The 22,346-nt window shown below is 32.8% G+C and overlaps 3 protein-coding genes across 4 annotated transcripts; 2 read left to right on the forward strand and 1 right to left on the reverse strand.

The window, feature by feature from the left end:
• Window positions 1-357: 357 nt before the first annotated feature.
• LOC145635816 (metacaspase-5-like) lies at window positions 358-4,554 on the reverse strand. Of its 2 annotated transcripts, none has more exons than XM_081687178.1 (2): window positions 4,218-4,554; window positions 358-1,584 (listed from the first exon to the last, which is right to left on the reverse strand). In XM_081687178.1, the coding sequence occupies exons 1-2, from the start codon at window positions 4,441-4,443 to the stop codon at window positions 677-679; spliced, it is 1,134 nt and encodes a 377-aa protein (XP_081543304.1). In that variant the 5' UTR covers window positions 4,444-4,554; the 3' UTR covers window positions 358-676. The 2 variants fall into 2 exon arrangements, with proteins under 2 accessions (XP_081543304.1, XP_081543303.1); XM_081687177.1 differs by having other exon boundaries at window positions 4,098-4,554.
• An 8,147-nt stretch (window positions 4,555-12,701) lies between these two features.
• On the forward strand, window positions 12,702-13,613 carry LOC145635817 (auxin-binding protein ABP19a-like). The gene has a single exon (XM_081687179.1). It carries the CDS (start codon window positions 12,757-12,759, stop codon window positions 13,378-13,380), a length of 624 nt encoding a protein of 207 aa, XP_081543305.1. The 5' UTR covers window positions 12,702-12,756; the 3' UTR covers window positions 13,381-13,613.
• Window positions 13,614-20,494: 6,881 nt separating this feature from the next.
• On the forward strand, window positions 20,495-21,210 carry LOC145634529 (auxin-binding protein ABP19a-like). Its single transcript, XM_081685951.1, has one exon. It carries the CDS (start codon window positions 20,570-20,572, stop codon window positions 21,203-21,205), a length of 636 nt encoding a protein of 211 aa, XP_081542077.1. The 5' UTR covers window positions 20,495-20,569; the 3' UTR covers window positions 21,206-21,210.
• Window positions 21,211-22,346: the final 1,136 nt, after the last annotated feature.

Raw genomic sequence — 22,346 nt, forward strand, 5'->3', positions numbered from 1 at the left:
ATGTTAATAGACCAATTCAACCAAAACTCATGATCATTGTGTCGCGTTGACTCTGATACCATGTTAATAGACCAATTCTACCAAAACTCATAATTGGATTATATAATCTACTAGTATCAAAATTTAAATTAAAATAAATTTGTCGTTGTAAATTAAACTTTACTAATTCCATTTAATATTTTTACATACGAAATTTCTTCCCCATTAGTTCTTCAACCACACACCATTAGTCCATTACCAACAATGCACATCATAAATCGTTCTTCCTCGACCTTACCAATGAAACTTGCTTCAGTATATGTCTTAGTTTGATGTCCATCACATTGAAAAAAAGGTCAGTTTCCCAAGCAAATACAGTAATAAGACTAATAACCATAAGTCTCCACATCGAAGCCATACATTGATTCGAAATGAGAAACCATACTCATACACTGAACAAGAAATATTCCCTCATTCTGGGTAGAACCCTTAAATATATATGTTCCCACATTCAAAGCAAGAAGACTGGTTCCGGCCAACAATTTCACAACTGAACGATAAATATTACAACTCTCCACAATCGCAACAGTACATACTCAAAGAAACAGCAGGGCAATCTAAAGCAAAAACACCATTTCAGTTTATGCTATAATGTCATACCAATGTAGCAGACATCAGACCAGGCCAAGAACAATAATTAGCAGACAAAGGAAGCTTCAACATAGTCATCAGTACAATAAAGTCCAGGACGTTGAGTGAATCCTTGACGCTTGAGCAACTTCCTAGCCTTTGTCACAATCTCATCGTTCCTAATGTCTCCATCAGACTCCCTCAGTATAGCTTGAATCGAGTTGCTGAAAGCACCATATGCTTCACTGTCTCTCCCAGAAGGGCTAGCATCAGCAGAAGTCTGGTCAGTCTGACAACCACTAAGAAGTATCCCATTTCTAGGTAAACTACGCTTGTTTTCACCTGCATACACCTCCTCTTTCCTCTCAACTTCAGCATCCTGTGCAGGTTTAGCATAGTCGTCGTCTTTTTCATCAAGCTTCTGCTTAAAGAACTCCATTGCGAGTCCACCAACAGCAGCTATAATATCCCCGGTGCTCCCTTCTCCTCCATGAATCTTGTTGAGGATGACTTTCATGAACTTCTTGACCTTAGGACTAGAATCCTCCCCAAACATGTCAAAGAGGGTAGGTCGGATTTTCCCAACATCAATGTCATCTTTCCCAGTCTTATCCTTGAGCATTTCAATGAGGGTAGAAAGAGGAAGAGATCGACTTTTCACATAGCCACTATGACCTTCGTAACTATCTTCTTCAACTACCCTGTACTCGGGTTCATAGTCCCTACTGTGATGATGAGGGAGATGAATCCCACGAGATTCAATGGCATCAGAAACAGTCTCCCTCACTTTACTCTTCAAGAAACCAGATAGGCTGAATCCTGATGATGAGCTACTATGGCCTTGATGAGACTGTGTACTTTCTCCTATCTGCTCTTTAGCACCACTAATTAAGCCTCCACTGTGGCATGAATCCGAGACTATTGTGATCCGGCAACCATCTGGGACTTGGCACACCAATTCCTTGAAATCTTCATCTGCTCGAAATGAAATGGAAAGTAAGCAGCAAGTATTTAAGGATTTGTGATACGATGCAGATTCAGCTCATCAACCACATCATATTATTGAGTAATGAGCATGGAAATTAGAAGTTGCAGCACAGAATTGAAGTCATAAAACAATGTTTGATTTGGTAATGACAAAATGCATTCTTAACTAGTCACCTGTAAACGTAAACAAGTAAACCTGTATCAAAATTTCAAGGAAATCATGTCCAAAGTTTACCACATAGCATACACTGATACACAAACTAGTTTTAGCAGCATCACATCTTGAATTCTTAAGGTACAATATCTATGAAATAAGTTGATTAGCGAGCATAATTCAGAATTTCAGATCCTGATTTATGTAAGTTCAATGCTGCAGGACAAACAAATTCCAGTGAGTTACACAAGAGCTTACAAGACAGGAGTTAAATAGAAAAAAAAAAAATACAGGTAACTGTAGACTTTCTTAAAGAAAAGATTAGAAAGCTAAGCAGACTTTTATCAACCAAATTTTGGTAGAACAGAACATTGAATTCGTAATCTATATCCTGCAGCATCCTCACTCTGAATCTGAAGTTTTATTCAGATCAAGATTTTATGATGCGACTTATGAGGAGGCATGGCAAGTGTATACCATATCGAACAAGTCCTTGTTGCCCCTTCCCAATATATTGTATATAGTGTATATCATATCTGAAATCATCTTCATTCTTACTCTTTTTATTGTCTATAATCCATATCAAGTCCTTCAACTTAATCTTTTTTTTCAGACTATATATCACATGTTGATAATGCAATTAATAAAATGGCCAGTTCAACAAAATTATAATTAAGACAACATATAAAAAAGTAGTTAGCTGTAGTCTGACTTAGTTTTTTTTAAGCCTAATCTAATCATGTTAGCAAAATGGAATCATCCCATGTGTAAGTATACCTAATATGATTTCAGATTCTATTACTGAAACGCGGCCTTCAGAAGCCAGGACACAAATACACAATGACCCTATTCACAAGTTATAGAAGTATTTTTTTTGGTCAAATTTTCCCTTTCGTATAAGGGTTGATTGATTGCCGAGCACATGTTCACGAAACTAAGCTTAGCATTCCTTTAAATTACATCTACAAGCGCCTAGGTGAAAACATTGATTCTAGTTCGGATTCTACTTAGCACTCCTTTAATTGTCACTATGACAGTGTAATTTGATTTATGCTATGTTTGGATAACAAATTAGAAGGGAAATGGAAGGGAGGGAATAGGAGGAAGGGGAAGGAAGGGAAAGTGGAGGAAATGATGAGCTCCATTTTCCCTTCAAATCTCTCCAATTTGAAGGGATGGTCTTTATTAAAGGAGGATGGAAAATGGATCCCTCCCTCCCCCTCCCCCTCCCCTTCCCTCCCCCAACATATTATCCAAACAAGGAACTTTGTCTCCCTCCCTTTCCCTTCCCTTCCTTTCCTTCCATTTTTTGTTATCCAAACATAGCCTTAGTGTATTCATATAATTCGAGTGTAGCTTCAAAGTTGCAAATGTCATAGTGAGGTAGGGAGCAGCAGTTTCGGGTAGCTTACTGAAAAAACAACAATGCAGCTCAAGATTCAGCTCTTCTTCTTGGGTAGCTTTTTAGTGCATGATCAAATTTACATAACGTCACAGGTAGCAGCATTTTAGCAATAATGTTTGCTAAACAATTAGGCAACCCAAAAATTAGATGCTACTAATTGACTACTTGGGTCGTCAATTAAATTACTTTCTATCCTTTCAAAAGGTCGAACTTCCTAGAAAAAGTAACTTCTTACCTCTAATCAAACGACCACTTAAAAGTTTAGACCCCGTGAATAAGGTGCTTTAGTACAAATTCTAAAGTCCTAACTTTTAAAATCCTAAAATCAACCACACCCCAAATTTCAGGAATCAATTAATATTGACCAAATGGAATAAGCATATTGCATATACTAGGAATAATTTAATGATCCCAATTGGAATCAGGGGAATATCTGTAAAGGAATTGGAATCAACACACTTGTATACCACGAGGTTCCATCCTTCTATTGGTTGTTTTTGTGACGATTCCAAACCATTTTCATTTTGAATTAAAATAATATTTGCTTTAAAATTTTCATTTTAGATTTCCATTCAGAAACTTTAATTCAAAATGAAAATGGTTTAGAACCCAAATTCTAAACAAACAATAGAAACTTGTACAAACAATAACTTTGACAAACCTCAATTTTAATGTCAATTAAATTACTCTAAAATTTATTCTAATCTAAAAACATTCATTTTCCACCTGTTTTTCAGTCACCAATTCAAAAAATAAGAAGTTAAAAAAAAAAAAAATCATCAACCAAAAACACAAATCCGATAATCAAGCAGACCAATCCAAAAAAGTCAACGCAACACATTGAGTCAAATTTCAATCAAATTACACAAATCCCACATCAAAAAATGACTAAAAATTAAATCAATCAACCCAAAAATTAAATCATAAAAAAAATGAAATTACCTGTAATAAGATTCATATCAGAAGGAACAATACACTCATCAAAACCGGTATCATCACGTTCACCGGTTTCAGCCGGTAAACGAGTACCATGACCACTATATTGAACAAAAAGATAATCACCAGGTTCAGCAGATCGAACCAGATTTTGAAGAGCACGTCGAATATTTTTACCGGTTGGTTCGGTATAAGACCGGTCAGTATCAATCAAAATCGTAATATCATCTTCTTCAAATCCATAACGATTGATCAAACATTCATGCATTCTTTTTACATCGTTAATGCATCCTTTTAGCTCTGCTTTTGTTCCTGGGTAATTGATTCCTATTAACACTGCTTTTTTCCCCATTTTTTTTGGAAAAAGATTTGATTTTTATTTGACAATTTCTTGGTTTTTCTGGGTTGCTCTGAGAATGGTGGGTTTGGTTTGGTGGGGGTGGATGATTGATTGATGGATTATTGTGGGATTTTGATGTTTATTTTTTGAGGGGTTAAATAGGTGTGCTTAATTATTTTGTTGACCACATTTTATTTATTTATTTATTTATTTTTAATTTGATTGTTTTTGTGTCATTGATGGCTGTAAAGGAATTGTTATATTAATGTGAATGTTGAGGGAAAACGTTGTTTTTTTTTGCCCTTATTGGTCAAATTAAACCGATGTGTTAATTACTGTAATTAAGACTTAAACATCAAAATTGATTTATTTTCTATAAAAGTTTTCAATTTTTCATACTCCCTCCGTTTCAATATGATAGTCCCATATTGAATCAATCACGTAAAATAAGAAAAGGATAATATTTGGAATCTAGCATTAAAGTAAAAAAACAATTCACAAATAGCTTTGCCTTATTTAACTTTTTTGTTTTTTTTTTTAGGAAAGCATTAGCCATAATTGCATAAATCAAGGGAGTAATTTCTTTACTTAGAGTCATTTTTTTTAATTCATAATCAATTAATCTAAGCAATCAGAATTAATTATGTATAAAATAAAAAATAAAAACTAAGTTAAAAGTAGAATAAATTCAATATGGGTATATCTTTTTGAAACGCCCAAAATAGTATATGGGACTAACAAATTGAAACGGATGGAGTATTAACTAGTTTTTTGGCCCGTTCAATGCACGGGTGGTTATTTGAGTTAATTACTTTCATATACAGGTATGCTTTTATATGAAGTAATTGTTTTATTTCTAAAACTTAAAAGAAAAAAAAGACTCAGGTAAAACTGTGAAAGAAGATGAAGAAATTTATTTACATATATATACTTGAAGATTGTAAGATATGAAAAGATATATTAGTTTAAATTATATTTAAATTAGGGGATGAAAAGACAACTTTTATTGTAAATTATATCTTTATGTATTGTGTACTAATTAATTGAATTTTAATTTATTATGGTGGAAATAACACACTTCATTTTCTTACTTGAATTTGCAAGTTTTAGAATGTATAAAGACTTAAACATAAATATTAAGAGAGGTGACATGTGTCATATGGGGTATTGAGTGACTTGTGATGCCATATGTCATATGAAAAATTTGTGGTTTGTGTTTTTAAATACTAATAAAGTATAGATATAGATGTGTTGTAACTTTAATTTTTTGGTATTCAACAATAATAAAAGTCCCATTGAACAAAAAAAAAAAAAGAAAAGAAAAAGGAGTCGTTTGGTTTGCATAGAGTAGTAAACGAAATGGAATGAACAAAGTCAATGGAATAAAAACTCTTTCCATATAGTATGTTGTTTGTTTTTTTAAAAATAAATAAATAAATAAATAAATAAATAAATAAAAACAAAGGGAATCACCACCATCATCACACTACTCTTTCCCACTTCTCCTGCCACTCCACCGCCCAGCCACGATCTCACCAACACTCACCTCCCGACGCTCGTCATCGAATCTTCCCCAACCCTCCCCTCCTTGGAAAACCTTCCCCCGCCCATGCAAAATCCTAGAAAACCGTCGATCATCCCTTCCCTTTCAAAACCCTAGAGGGTAAGAGGGGGGGGGGAGGATGGTTTTAAAGGGTTTTCTGTGGGCGGGGGAAGGTTTTCCAGGGTAGGGAGATATTTTTTAGGGGAGGTGTGATAGGTTCCAGTGAGGAGAGGGGGAGGTGCGACAAGTTCCAACAAGGAGTGGGAGAGGTGCGACGAGTTCCGGTGAGGTGGCTAGGCGATGTGGTTAAATGGGTAAGGTAGTGGTTGGTGTGGGTATGGTGGTGTGGTGGTGGTGGTTTAGGAAAGGGAATGGAAAAGACTAAGGAGAATGGAGAATCAATGTAGAATGATTTTGGGTGAATTCAAAAATAAAAATGGGTAAAGGGAATGAAAAAAGTGACAAATAAAACCAACAAAGAAAATGAGGCATGTTCATTCCCTTTGCCTTTGATTATTAACCCCAACCAAACGGCCCCTTAAGGATTGATTAGGTAATTGTAAGTTTATTTTATTTTAAAATTTGTGAAAAAAAAAGTAGTGTTAATTTAGCCTACAGGGAAAAAATTATTGCACATATTATTTCTTAAACTAAAATAATTAATTTATTAATGAATTGTTATTTATCAAACACTTTTGCACAACCAGCTAATCAAAGCAAACCAACTAATGCAATTACCTAGTCAATCCAATTATGAGTAATATAACAAGCTATATCAATCATCTATTAGCTAATTACCAATCAAACAAAGCCTTAATCTTATTTGACATTGGAATTATTTCAATTATTAGAAAAGACATCATTAATATTTGACATTGAAATTATTTCAATTATCGGACCTCCTCATCCACCGTTTGTTAGGGTTTTTCAAGGGTGGGGGATTGATTTTTGGTGGTTTTGCGAGGGGGGGGGGTTGGTTAAGGAGGTTAGCTGGTTGCCGGGGAAGATGGAATGGGGTGACGCACAAAGGAGGGGCAGCGCCAGCACTAGGAAGGGGAATCTGAGCACGTTTGGTACTGTGGGATTGGGAGGAGGCTAGCACCGGTGCTGGGGTGGCTGGTGAAAGAGATAAATTTTTAAAAAAATATTTTATTTTTGAAGAAATTTTAATTGTTAATTAACCATAATTATTAAGAGTTAATTACATTGTTAAATGAATTTATTATCATTCAGATTACTAACATGTCATAACTTGTTTAAAGCGGATACTCCCCAAAGTTTGTATAATTTAGAAATAATCAAAATATCGACTTGTTTTTGGCAGACCGCTTAAAGTTTGTATTATTTTTTAGACAAATTTTCCAATTTTATATTAAGTTGAATAAAACAAGATTCCACATGCAAGTATGCAACTTAGTTTTAATTTTTATTTTAATTTTTATGTGAATTATGATATATAGTTAAATTTAATTTATTTTGACTACATAAATAGTAAAACAGTAAGTGAGTCGAAGTAAATAAAAACGGTAATAACTACAGTACATTATTTTCTTAATTCTTAAACCAAGTGGATGTAGGATTATTCCTGATTGAAAATTTAAGGACCCAACAACCAATCAAATGATGAAATGATTAGTTGAATTCTTTATAATAACTAGTAGATTTCTTTTTTTTTTTTTTTTTTTTTTTTTTTTTTTTTTTGGAGCAAACAATAACTTGTAGTCGTTGTAGATCATTGTCTATTGGTATGGTCGGTATTGGACAAGGGACCAATTCATATTCAACACTCAATTATTTGTGGCAACGTTAATAGGAGTAACTGCTAAAGGCTGCTTATCTTTATCTGTGAGTTGTGGCGGCCTTGACTCTGGTTGAGTTGGTGGTACAAAAGTCAACAGCACTACAGTCGCCTGGCGCATGTCATGCGGTGGATGTAGAATAATTAGTGTGGAGGGACACTAAGGTGGATGTAGAATAATTAGTGTGGAGGGACACTAAATATAAAAACAAAAAAAAAAAAAAAAATGCTTATGCGAAGGCTTGAACCTAAGACTTTTTGCATAAAATAAATGCATTATCACTGTATTGTGACAAAGCTAAATTAATGTCATTTATTACATTAAAATTGTATTTAATATATAAATTTATACCTTTACCTAAGTAAATAAAAAAAATATTATTATTTTTTTTTTTTTGGGGGGGGGGGGGCAATGCTGTTAGTTTCTACAATATTTACATAAGTTTTCTTGACCATAATTTTTTACTAAATTCTCTCTATTATAACAAGTAAAAAAAAAAAGATTAACACAAAGTACATACCAAAAACAATATTATTATTATTATTATTATTATTATTATTATTATTGTTGTTGTTGTTGTTGTTGTTGTTGTTGTCAGAGATGGACATGGGTTGAGCTGATATAAAGGTCGTTTAGATATAACATAAATGAGCCTGATTTGATACCATCAAAGGGCAGAGGCACGCTGATATGTCATAACATAAATAACATAAATGAACATCATTTTCAAAATTTTGACTCAAACTTTGCGCTAGCATGACAGATAGACCTGCTTATTCTTAACAAATTGATTGAAGATATAATAATTACTAGTATTAAGCAATATATGGCATGACCAGGTTTTGAAAGATTGGCATAAGCCCACTATGACACGATGTAACTTATTCTTCACATGACCTAGCACTTGTGGCGGATCTTTTAAGGGGCACAAGGCTGGGTTTAGCCCCCCCTTAGATTTTGATCCAAAATCTATTATCTACTTAGACTATTTTACTTATAATTAGTGTCTTTAATGAGACAACTACATCACAACCAATTAAAAATACATGCATATCTATATAGTTAGTGGTATCTTCTTCTTACTTTACTTATTCGCAATGTTGTTATAGATTTCAATATTTCATACTTGTTAGTGCAACTTTTATATTGTTAATTTATTAAGTTACACTTTAACACATACACTGTATCAAGTCAGGCTAAATTTAATGTTTCATACAAGTCAAAATTTGAATATGTTTTTTTTTTGTTGGTTGACGGGTTGTTTTATACTCCGTAACACCTATCCAACATGGATAACATTTATATATTAGTAAATTCAATATTTCATTGTAATATATGAATAGTGTAAAATCGTAGATAGTTAAGAAATAATTGAACTTTAGTTTGATCGGCCCCCAAAAAAATTTGTCAAGATCTGCCACATCACAAAGCGCACTAACACGGCACAATCGTCCTCAACTCCTCACCTTTAGCTTCCACCTGTACAACGACGGCTCACTATGCTCTACAGTCTACAGTAACCAGAGCACAAGGAGTTATTCCTCGGACGGTTGAGACTTGAGAGGAGACTAGGAGAGTGAGTTACCAACTCCAGTTAAAATGGGCTAAGCCAATTGTTACCAACCTTAAGTTTAATTGGGCCAAGCCAATTGTCACCTTGATGGCCTTTTCTGTACGATGTTGGGCCATTTGTTTTCTCAAAGTTGGCCGATCATTCTAAATTTCTAATATGCATCCTCAAATTTTATCGTTTTTGGGCGTATCTATAATCTAAATGAATGCTTCAATTTTTTATATGGACATGTGGCTCGCTTATTCTATTACTTTTTCGTCAATAGCTGGTATTTGGGTTGGGCCCGGACTATGTCATGAACTACAGAGTATTACATGTAAATATATATATATATATATATATATATATTTTTTTAAATAAGTATTATATGTAATTAATGATTACTTTTGTTGTAAATTAGATGACAACTTTTTTTTTTAATTACAATTGATTTTATAAAAAAACACAAATGTTAGTCAAAGCAAAGTTTATGAATATGGTCTAAAATTAAATCGTGTCATCTAATTTAGAACGGAGGAAATATATTTTTGAATCAAAACTCAATATTTTCTTAATTAGGGCCTATTCTGTTCAACTCCATTCCAGTTCAGTTCAGTCCATTCCAGTTCAGTTCAGCTCCAACCAGTTCAATTCAGTTCAGTTCCTAATTTTCTTCTCTCATAAACAATTCAATTATATCATTCACCCCAATGTTGATATTTTGTAGCAAAAAGAATACTAGTGTATAATACACATAACTTAGTGATAAACCATCTAGTCTTTGAATTTGAGTTTGCATGTATTAGCAATTTACCTTTTCATGAATTTGAGTTTGCATTTATTAACAATTTACCTTTTCACCAACTTATATAACCCAATTTTCATCTTTATTAGTTTCCATGATGCAACTCTTTCAATTTGAACATAAACCTATAATATTGGATGCTATAAGCTTATAATATTACTTAGCTTAAACTAATTGCATGTGTTTGAATTGCAATTAATTTGGCATTTTAGAGTTTCCCTTAAACTAGACTTAGGGCCTGTTCACATTTACTTAATTTCAGTTCGCTTTTTGTTGTTCAAACTGAATGGTTTCGTTTTTATAATTTTCGCTTCAGTTCAGCTCTAATCAATTTAGTTCAGTTCAGTTCAATTCCAACTAGTTCAGCTCCTAATTTCCCTCTCTCATAAAATATTCATTTCAGCTCAGTTCAGTTCAATTCAGTTCAATTCAGCTCTAATCAGTTCAGTTCAGCTCAGTTCAATAAATGTGAACATGCCTTTAATTCTCTGAAGTCAAGGTAGTTTTGTCCTAATAATGTCTAGCTACAGGAGCCTTTGAGTTGTGACTGACCAAACCAACACTCTATTTTATTCCATTTAAGTTTGTTGAAGATTTAGGCACTTTTAGTATTCCTTAGTTCAAAAAATGCTTTAAGACTAAGGCTCTGTTCACTTCACCTTATTTTTGTTGAACTGAATTAATTTCGCTGAGCTTAAATTATGCAAAATTTGTATTTCCATGCATCACATATTCACATACATTGGGAAGGAAGATATTATGGCCTGATAATTGACTCAGGCAACTCTTCTTGTGTCAAGCAGGAAATGTATTTCCCACCTTAAACTGTTTATCTTGTTCGATTTGGGTCGGTTATTCGATCCGAAACCAGCTACTTGATGGGGGGACCTTGAGTAGTAGTACAACTATTATCATGCTCAAATTGCTCAACATGGAATAAATATCTATCTATTCTACAAAAAGTTTGGAATTGTTAGAAAAAGTTGTGGCCTTCCTGTACAACTGTCAAATATCTTAACTTTTTTTTGTTTACTGAACAATATAATACAAACATATAGAACAAAATACATGAATCTTCATCTTACCTTTTGAAGATGTATGGCTATTAGACAGATAATGTATACAACTATTGGCTCTTCTTCTATAAACCTTATCCTCGGTTACGCCTACTTGGCATACCACATTACATAAATTGCTAATGTTGCAATGTTAACTTTTAAGACTTGAAAAAAAATCAATCTAAAAGTCTTAATACATTTTTCGTTACATGCCTATGTTACTGCTAAGATTATCATATAGCGCGACATTGTCTGAAAGGAACAATGTAGTTACTTTCAGAAAGATTGCAGAGGATTATTAAGTTGGACATAAGTCATATAATTTGATTTAGTGTAGTATATGATTAATTTGGTAATTAAATTAGCAGGCTGGAATGAACTTTATATTTTAGTTTTTGTATATTTGGCTATATTTGTGCAGAGTAATGAAGGAAAACAACAGAATATGCTTTAATTCCTAAACATGGGGTTGAACCCTTTAAAAGGGTAATTCATAAGATCCACTTATTTTTCTGTGGAATAATCTTGGAATTTTAGGAAGACTAGCAGAGTCTATCTCTTATAGTTGTCAAAAATGGCATTTTCTGCTTCTTTACAATACCATGTGATTATGGACCACCTTATTTATATTTTCTCTACTACATAAAACATTGAAATATATGTATATCTAGCAAAAAAAATTAACTTCAAATGACGCGAAAGGTAACTTCAATTCACCATAGTTTGATGTTCTGTTTTTTTACTGAATTTTTTTTTTCATGGACAACAATTAATTAGCTAAGTTGGTTAAAGTGTCGAGGGTGTATTCATCCGGCCTTTACACCAAGAATACCTTACATTTAGCTCAACTTCTCAAAATTTGTAAGGAATTTTTAAGTTCTGAAACTGAAATACATGTATGACTCATGTCACTTATTTACTGATATACTGCTATGTAATATGGAGTATGTATGACTCAAATTCATGTATTCATTGCAGAAAAAAGCCTTCCTTAAACGACTTAATGGCAGAATACTTCCAGAAATAAGTATACATAATTTTCACTTATTCTACATGAAACTGACTCGAATTCCTTACTATTCTGATTTATGAATACACGTATTGAAAGAAACACACATACATATACATATACACGCGAAGTTATCAGGCAATCATAATCACTGAAATGCAGAGTTCTGTCATAGGTGTTAGTTACTGTATTACATTAATCATTTCTTGAGAAAGATAGATGTAGTAATCAACCATGATTTTGATTGTCAATCAATCGACAACATCTATATTATCAGGTTATCAGAACATCTGAAAGTTAATTAGTGATAAATGACTGCAGTAATGATACATAGCACAGCTACAAATCAGAACAAAAAGTTGTTGCTTGTTTTTACTCGACTGTGTATGGGGTCAAGCAATCACATGCGCCTCGAACATGTGAGCCATTTCGACAATGGCCCGGCTGGCCTAGCAGATTGGCTGTATTCATAAACAGCCGTGCTGCTTCTTTCTATATAAACAGGTATAGTACGTTACCAATCTAACCACACCAAAAATTATCTATCTAGTCTTCGAAGATGTATCCTCAACTCTTTGTCGTCCTCACCCTCTTTGTTTCCTCTGCTATAGCAGGAGACTACTGCGTTGCAGACTTGAACCTCCCTGATGGACCTGCAGGCTACTCCTGCAAGAAGCCATCCAAGGTTACAGTCGATGACTTTGTTTACCATGGTCTAGCCGCTGCAGGCAACACATCCAATCTCATCAAAGCCGCTGTTACACCAGCATTTTCTGCTCAGTTCCCAGGTGTAAACGGCTTAGGACTCTCCATTGCTCGCTTAGACATCGCTGCTGGCGGTGTCATCCCTATGCACACTCACCCAGGGGGTTCCGAAATCCTGGTTGTCATCCAAGGCCAGATTTGTGCTGGATTCATTGACTCAGCAAACGACATCTACTTCAAGACACTTAACAAGGGTGATGTGATGGTCTTCCCACAAGGCCTACTTCACTTCCAAATCAACGCCGGGAAATCACCAGCACTCGCCTTCGTTAGCTTCAGCAGCCCGAGTCCAGGACTTCAGATTACAGATTACGCTTTCTTTGCTAATGGTCTGCCAACTGATCTTATTGCAACAACTACATTCCTTCCTAAGGATGTCATTAAGAAGCTCAAGGGTGTTCTTGGTGGTAAAAACTAATGGCTTAACTAATTAGTAAGCCAATATGCTCAGAATTTGTTCTGTTTTTAAAATTTTTTTTTCTAGCAATTGAACAAAAGGGAAAATGCCCAAAAAAAAAAAAATTGTCCCCTAATAAAATTGAACTATTAGTTCAATTTTTGTATGGTTGTATTAATGTATTGCATTGTTGTTTCTTTGTATTTCCTTTCGGAATTTGATTTGTTGTTAATATAATTGTTTTTTTCATGTGATTTTATGCTAATTTATTTATTTTTATCACATTTTGAACAATATTTTAGGCGAATATCCTTAACTCCTTATTCAAATTATTTTCTTATGTCCCGTTCAAAAAAAAAAAATAAATTATTTTCTTATGTTCCTTATAAGCTATATATTTCTTACAATACATAGGGAGTATTCCTATGTCCCCAATTGAAACCTGAAGTAATTATACTTGAATCAACAACTAAATTATAGTTCTTGGAATAAATTTTTCACAAGGGGCATGGTGAAAATCGATCTTAGGATCTCCTAAAATTAGAAGGAAAGCTCTAACCATTTGAGCTATCCCTCACTCTCTACTTCTTGGAATAATAATATCATCTTTTAAATAATAATTGACACAAATTGACTTTTATCGGTAATTAACTTATAAATATTTAATTAAGGGTCATCAGTAGGAACATTCAATATTCAATATTGTGAATATGTCATATTCAGGCTGTATCGGACTCGAGTCGACCTGAATCAGAGTCCGTATCCAATTCAAAGCTGGACTTGCTTTTTATTTAGACTCGAATTCGGATTTTTTTAGAGGACTCGAGCTCAATTACCATCCCTACCATGAAGTGATAACATAAATGGTGATTTAACAATGCATTAACATATCTCCTTTAATTGCATGATCATATTTTACTAAAATTTTTAATATACGGGTGCAAGTTGTACCAAGGTTATTTTTCATCATTTAATAAAATCAACAAAATAAGCAAAAAAATATCTTTGTTGAATCATGCTCGGAGGTGTATATAGCAATCATACTCCGTGATATTTCACGCTTGTCAAAGTAAACCTTTGACCATTAATATCTTTAATTTACTATTAGTAAATTCATCAATATTGATGTTTGAAAAACATAAAATTAGATGAATCTTTATGTTATATGTAAAATGTAAATGATAGTCATAGAGAAATATGTGAAGTGAAAAAGTCCAAATGATGCCAATAATAAAAAAAAAAATGATATTAAAATCACATAATGAAGCTTAACGTTTGATTCCAAGACCATCTAAGTATAGTAAATAATCTATATATAGCATCTTTGTAATATATATAATTTTCTTGTCAATGAGGCATATCCATTGAAAATTTAAGGAGCTGAACGAGATAGGATATCGATCGTTATCTCATTCATAAATAATTTGTGTGGTCCAACCGTCCAAGTTAGTTTATGGTCAAAATCCATAGTTAAAATGCTCAAATTACTTTGAAATTTGAATAGCATTTTATTTCTATCACTTGTGATTATCCTAAAGTATCTTATGCATAAGATAATTTCGACTTTAAGTTCTATACATTTCTAATTGCAAGTTTGCAACCCTATTACGTACAACATAGACTTGGTCTTAAAATTACGGGAAAAAAAAAAAAAAAAGCATATAAACTTGTGTGGAATGCAGTGAACCTAATTATAACATAGTGACTTTTATTCAAATTTATGTGACCTTTAATATTATTGTTAACTTAAAATACACATGTTAATTGATTTTATGTTGAATTGTTGAACATATTAACCATAGTTTTGACATAGTAATCTTTATTGTTAAAATTGACAAGTATTTTAAAACTTTCACTAAAAAAAAAAAAACCTTTTCTGACCTTTATAATAACACAATGACTTTTATTTTAACATAAAGACCTTTTATTTTAATATAATGCTTTTAAAAAAAACGACCAGGCTAGTGTCTCTAATATTAGTGATTCAAAATAAATTAATGTGATTATGTCTAATATAGGAGTTTGTAAATAAATAGGGATGTCCATTATTCGTATTAAAACCAAATTTAATTCAATCTAATCCAAATTATTAATTCTGATTGGATTGAATTTTTATTATTTTTTTAACAAAGATTTTTAGAGTGGATCGAATCGACCTTGTTTGAAACAAAGAAAGCAAAATATTAAATCGTGTATTTATAAATATGGACTATGTCCTTAGTCGAAATTGTATCCAATTCGATATTGAAGTTAACTATTTGTATTAATCATGTAAAACTATTTGTATGCTTTTTCCAATGTCAAAAAAAAAAAAAAAAATAATAATAATAAAAAAAATCATGCAAAACTATTATGTAGTCTATTTTTTTTTCTAAAAGCTCAATAAAACTTAATCTTGCCTCCATGTAGACATATTTTTATTTGATTCATCGTTAGTGAACTGTCTAATCTGTTCATAACCCAAAAGTGTGTGGTTGGGATTTATATGATCTTCATATTCTCATTGGTACAGGATAACATATTTTTGTGTTTCAACCATCAGCTTAAAGTTTTGGTTGAGTTGGTCAACTAATATGATATCGGAGCTATATGTCATAAAGGTCAAAGGTTCGAATCTCATCCATACTTCAAGCCCAATGAGCTCTCGTATGAAGGGGCGTCATAGAGTATAAAACATATTTCTGGCCTTTAACCATCAGTTTAAGCTTTTGGTTGAGTTGACCGTACCCGTTAACACTTATCTATAAGTCTATAACTAGTACAAAATAACAACTGCTGACATCATCTGTTTTTTCAAATTATACAGGTGCCATTTTCTCCTTTAATTTTTTTTTTCGTCTAAACTTTTTTTTTTTCCCAATATTATATTGGGAAAGCTAAATATTGATTGCAAAATAAGTACATTATTTTAGGGTACATAAAACTAATCTTATGGAAAGCAAATATTAAAGGACGCCATTTTGATAAGTAGGTAGGAATATAGGTCATTGGACTAACCTGAGTAACCTCCTATTATCAAATACATTTATATCACTCAACTACCTAATATATACAAGTATAAGACAAGTAGAGGGTCGAACCACAAGGACTAAGGGTATTGAAATGAGTCGATTAAGGCGATAAGCTAGGTTGGAAGCATAGAAAGAAGGTTCAAATAAACTAAGCCAAGGTCGGGATTGACAATAAGAGACAGACACTAGGGAAGGGGGATCAAAAAGCTGATGATGCAATCAATAACCAACAACCATTCTATTAAGACAATGGAATCAAGGGGGTAAATTAACTAATAGATCACTCCCGCGCACACTAGATAGTCAAACACCCATTATCAACTAGCTCACTCGCGCATAATTAGTTAATAATAGCTATTTGATAAATAAACGCCCTAAACTAGCTCACTTTTGCAATAGTCTAGAAATATAATCTGTTTATATGATTACTCCGTCTAATTACAAAGTCTACTAAATTTTGTTGTAGACATAAATTTTCTTTTGTTTGTATTATTATAATATTTTTTTAGTTTGATTTATGTTAGTCTAAATTTTTTACACGCTTTGAGTGATAGTATAACTTGAAAATGTATACAATTAATTTTAAATTCTTTTTATTATATCCGTGCATCGCACTGTTGACCCTTATGAGGTTTTGATGATGATGTTAAGAATTGAGCAAACTTCCTTTTAATAAGGATTTTCTAGTGTTGTGATGTTTGCAGGTTCAGTAAGCGTTGGGAGCTGAAGTAGGAACTGAGACAAAGGAGCTTTAGAAGATCCATGAGGGCAAGTAAAGACAGAAGAAGAGTTCCAGCAATGGAACTTCCTGAAGTTTCTTAACAGGAACTTCAAAACAGGTTGTAACGACCTGGTTCCGGTGTAATGCTGGGGCAAGCCTCAACAACCAAGGATCAGTGCAAAGATCGAGATATCAACTGAAAAAGATGGACTTCATAACTTATAGTTGTATAAAAGATAAGTTTGTTTTGTAGGTTGATGTAAACTCATTAATGGCTGTTATGCATGGAACTTATTAGAAATCAGATAAGGCTTGACAAACTAATCAATTCGTAAAAGATAATTATGAAAAAGTATTTATTTGATTTTATCCTAAAAATCTGATTTAACTCGGTTTTATCTTTTTCATAAAATTCTATCTTTTAACTAAAACGAATTTGATAAAATTTGGTTTTCAAATAAAACGAAATTAAATCTGTTTTGGTTTCAGTTTTAAAAAGATAAGATTAGATTTTTGTTTAACTTATCTTATTTACAAAAATCTTATTTTGTGAGCTGAGGAAGCTCTATAAATATAGAAGCAATTCAGCAAAGAAAAATGAGAGTTTTAAGCGTGAAAACCACTTAGTGCTTAACAATAAGTTTTCCAAAGGTTTAAGCTTTATCATTTTTATTTCGGGTTTCATGTGTAGCTTTCCATTTATGTGTTAGAGCGTGTCTTTGTGTTGTAATTGGTTTTGGGGTGAGATTGTGAATTCTCTTAAATTCACGTTTGAGTGTATGAGTTTGAATTCTCTAAAATTCGAGTGGTAATTAGTCACCCCGAGTGTGTCTTGGGTTGCACAGTGAGAAAAAGGAACCTGAGTGTGTCTTAGGTCGATAAAGGAACCCGAGTGTGTCTTGGGTCGAAAAAGGTGCCTGAGTGTGTCTTGGGTCTGATAGGATAGGTTCTTATCAATTAGCAAGTGTCCGAGGAGGAACTTGCGAAACAAAGGTCTGTGTAATAGGTTGTAGTAGGAGAGTTGCCTATTATAGTGGAATTTGTTTATAAGTCCCAATAGGGCCGATGTTTTACTTCCAGCTAGGCACTGGATGGTTTCCTCGTAAAACTTGCTGTGTGCTTTAAGTTTCTTTATGTTTTGTTTTTAATATTCCGCATAAGTTCCGCGATTGGAACCTACTACCATTCAACCCCCCTCTTGTAATAGTTCATTTAAACTAACACGCAGGAAAGCTAATACTGTGTTATAATACATTAGGATTTTGAATCCATATATGATCACGACGTGATCTATACCGTCTATTTTAATTCCACGTAAAGTTGATTGACCGAAGAAAAGTAAACCAGTATGTTACTAAAAAGAAATTAAAGAATTAGTGATTAAGGAAAAGAAGCAAAATTGGGTCGATTATAAAAAAAAAAACACTTTGGTTAATTAGTTAGCCGAAAGTGAGTATTTAATTATATAAGATGGGTAACTAATAATAGTGATATAATAGACTATATGTGTACTGTTTAATTGATCCCAGAAGCTAATCTACTTTTTTATTATGTCGTGTATTTTTTAATTAAGGGTCATCAGTAAGAACATTCAATATTCAACATTATTCTTTAACTAAATATTTAACATTAAACATTCTTCTTTAAACTAATCGACATTCAACGTATTCTTGAGCTTTGAGTAATGAATTTATTTTATACGAAGTATGGAGTATTTACAAAGAAAAAAACTAATTCAGAAAAAAATCATGGTAATTTATAGCTTTATCCTGGTCAAATTTCTTGCAATAATGATATACATGAATAATATGTGTTATTCCAAAGAACCTTATGATGGTAAACAAACAATTTATTTTTTCATGTGATAAAGACTCACATGAGTAGAAAATAAATGTTTCACACTTTATAAAGTTATACTCTCTCCGTTTCATAATGTTAGTCCTATAAGCTATTTTGGACGTTTTAAAAAGTTCTACCCATATTGAATATATTTCATTTATGACTTGATTTTTTTTGGAATTAATTTATTATGGATTGATGACATGACTCTAATTAAGAAAATTTTTACCTTAAATTATGCAATTATGATTTGTGCTTTCCTAATGAAAAATAAAAAAAAGTTAAATAAGGTAAACTAATTATGAAATCTGTTGTACTTTAATGTTAGATTCCAAATACATTTGTTTTCTAATTTTATGAGATTGATTCCATATGAGACTAACATTATGAAACGGGGGGAGTATTAATATGTTCGATCAATTCTTTGCACTTATTGTTAAAGCATTAACTCAACTTAAAGCTTAAATTATTTGTTCAGGTCCATTAACATGTTTTATATACTCTATCACGCCACCTTACACGCCTGATAGCCCTAAGTAAGCTTGAAGAATGGAATGCAGTAGCTTGAACTGGGTCTATTATCTCCTCATACTAAACACAAAAATTAACTCACTTTGAGATTTGAATTCGTCATGACCCTTGTGTCACATTGTTGGCTTCAATGCCACATTAAAGGACCAATTAAAAACTTAAGCTATTGGTTGAAACTAAAAAAATATGTATGTTATGAACTCTATCACATATGATTTGATTTTATACCTCTGAGACAATTAAACATGCTTCCTTTTACTAATAACTAATTCTCGATCGTAAATTCATATTAAAAGTAAGAAACATGAATAAAATTATTTTATATACTACCTTCGGTTCTTATTACTCGCAACAAAGGAATATTTTATACATCACAAATAATACCCCTTGTTGCGAGTAATTAGAACCGGAGGTAGTTCGTATTTTTTTTATGAGAAAATGAAGAATCAAAGAAAGGCAGGGGTGCAATTACGTTGAAATATATATGCTTTTTGTAAAACCAGTGAAATGGCATACATGTATTATGTGCTATGTAGAAATTGAAAGGTTGTGAAATTGAGCCAAATTATGAGTTGCTTATGTTTTAAATACATTGAAGGATAATGAAATAGTATGTGTGGTTTTTAATTGATTTAAAGTGAAGGAGAGGTAAACATGAAAAAAAAAGCAAAAAAAAAAGAAAAAAAGAATATGTTCATGTTCTCTTCACTTTTTTTGTTTTTTTACTTGAAATATGATAAGGTATGTTGGTCTAAATAATTCTTCTAGTAATTTGTTCTAGTACTATGATCTTATTTATTGACTTATAATTTATTTAATCATTATAATTATTATTATTATGGTTTCCTTAGTTCCCAAGAAAATCCCATTCAAACAAACAATATTAAAATATAGTACGTAGAATAATGAAAGATTTCCTTGTTTACCAAGAAAACATATATAAAATATAATAATACTTCCTCATACGGCCTTATACTACTATATAAACGAGCCTAAATTAACACAACGAGAGACAAAAAAACCAACACAAGAACTACTACATTACTATACTTGTACTAACCCACATCATTTTACACTCCTAATAACCTTCAAAACATTTTGCAAGCACATGGAGCTTTCAAATATTTGCATCATCTTCTCCCTTCTTGTTTCTTTCTCATCCGCCACTACTAGTGTTGTTGACTTTTGTGTTGCGGACTTTAACTTTCCTGTTACACCAGCAGGATATCCTTGTAGGAATCCTGCTAACTTGACTGTGGATGACTTTGTTTTTTCCGGTTTAGGTGTCGCGGGTAACACATCAAACATCTTCAATGTTGCTGTAACCTCAGCTTTCGATCTCACTTTCCCAGCTGTGAACGGCCTAGGTATTACCCTAGCGAGGTTAGACATAGGAGTGGGCGGAGTTGTTCCGATCCACTCACATAGAGTATCAGAAGTTATCTTAGTCACTGAAGGGACAATCATTGCAGGATTTATAGGCTCAGATAACACTGCGTACTTTAAAACATTAAATAAGGGGGATGTTATGATCTTCCCACATACATTGCTTCACTTCCAAGTTAACGTGGGTGATTCTCCCGCAGTTGCATTCGTAAGCTTGAACAGCGCGAATCCTGGTTTTCAATTTATTACTACTTCAATAGGAGCAAATAACTTACCAACTGAAATTATTCAAAAGATCACTTTGTTTGATGCTGCACAAGTACAAAAGGTGAAGAAACTCTTTGGTGGAACAAATTAGTAAGAATATATACATCAATATGCCTCATGAAGACATGATATTGTGTTTTACCAATGTTGTATGCAACTTATAAATAAAATCATGTGTTGTAAAATAGAATAACATGATGTACAATAAAACGAAGTATTATATTACTCGTACTAGTTCATTTAATTCCAGCTTTATCAATTTAATAAGATATATTACGTAATGTTGAACTTTATATTATGTTTATTGTTACTACCTCATTCCAGTTTTCTCATTGATTATTGATTTATAGTTTATACAATGTCTTAGTTCTTACATAATTAAAATTTACACTAATATTTCTATAAACTAAAACATATACAAATTGATAAACTCAAGAACGACGGGAGAAAACGGCTTAGCCTTCTGTAATTCCACAAATATATACTCAATACAATAGAATACCTAACTTGCCTAAAACTCCTAACAAGATAGACTTGCCAAATATACAATATTAACATAAATATAACAAACCAAACTCTAATACTCCCCCTCAAGTTGGAGCATATAAATCACGAATGCCCAACTTGCGTAAGAGAAAACCAAACTACTGACGTCCAAGAGCCTTGGTGAGAATATCTGCTAACTGATGACTTGTCGGAACATATGAGGTAGAAATATTACCGTTTATCAATTCATCACGAACAAAATGACAGTCTACCTCAATATGCTTCGTACGTTCATGAAACACCGGATTCTTAGCTATATGCAAAGCCGACTGATTATCACAAAACAACTGCATAGGCTTTGAATGCTTAACACCAAGAACAAACAACAACATTTTCAACCATTTCAACTCACGAGAAGTGAGGGACATAGACCTGTATTCGGCTTCAGATGAGGATGTGGCTACAGTTGGCTGTTTCTTAGTCTTCCAAGAAACAGGGGAATGACCTAAGAAAACAAAATAACCTGACAAGGAACGCCGACTCAATGGGCACGCTGCCCAATCACTATCACAAAACGCCGTCAAGCGTAAATCTGTCGTAGGTCGCGACAAAATACCTTGTCCCGGACTACCCTTAAGATAGCGCAAGACACGAATGGCCGCATCCCAATGAGAAACCTGTGGAACACTCAAAAACTGTGCCAAAACATGCACTGAATAACTCAACTCCGGTCGAGTGACCGACAA

This window comes from Chenopodium album, chromosome 6, assembly GCF_948465745.1.
Source record: "Chenopodium album chromosome 6, dcCheAlbu1.1, whole genome shotgun sequence".
Classification (NCBI taxonomy): Eukaryota; Viridiplantae; Streptophyta; class Magnoliopsida; order Caryophyllales; family Amaranthaceae; genus Chenopodium; species Chenopodium album.

Bases quoted from the DNA above. Each gene is read 5' to 3' on its own strand.
- LOC145635816 (XM_081687177.1), bottom strand. From the start codon at position 4,443: ATGGGGAAAAAAGCAGTGTTAATAGGAATCAATTACCCAGGAACAAAA. The intron at 1,585-4,097 runs GTAATTTCATTT...CATTTCGAGCAG, and splicing joins TGATATGAATCTTATTACAG to ATGAAGATTTCAAGGAATTG.
- LOC145635817 (XM_081687179.1), top strand. From the start codon at position 12,757: ATGTATCCTCAACTCTTTGTCGTCCTCACCCTCTTTGTTTCCTCTGCT.
- LOC145634529 (XM_081685951.1), top strand. From the start codon at position 20,570: ATGGAGCTTTCAAATATTTGCATCATCTTCTCCCTTCTTGTTTCTTTC.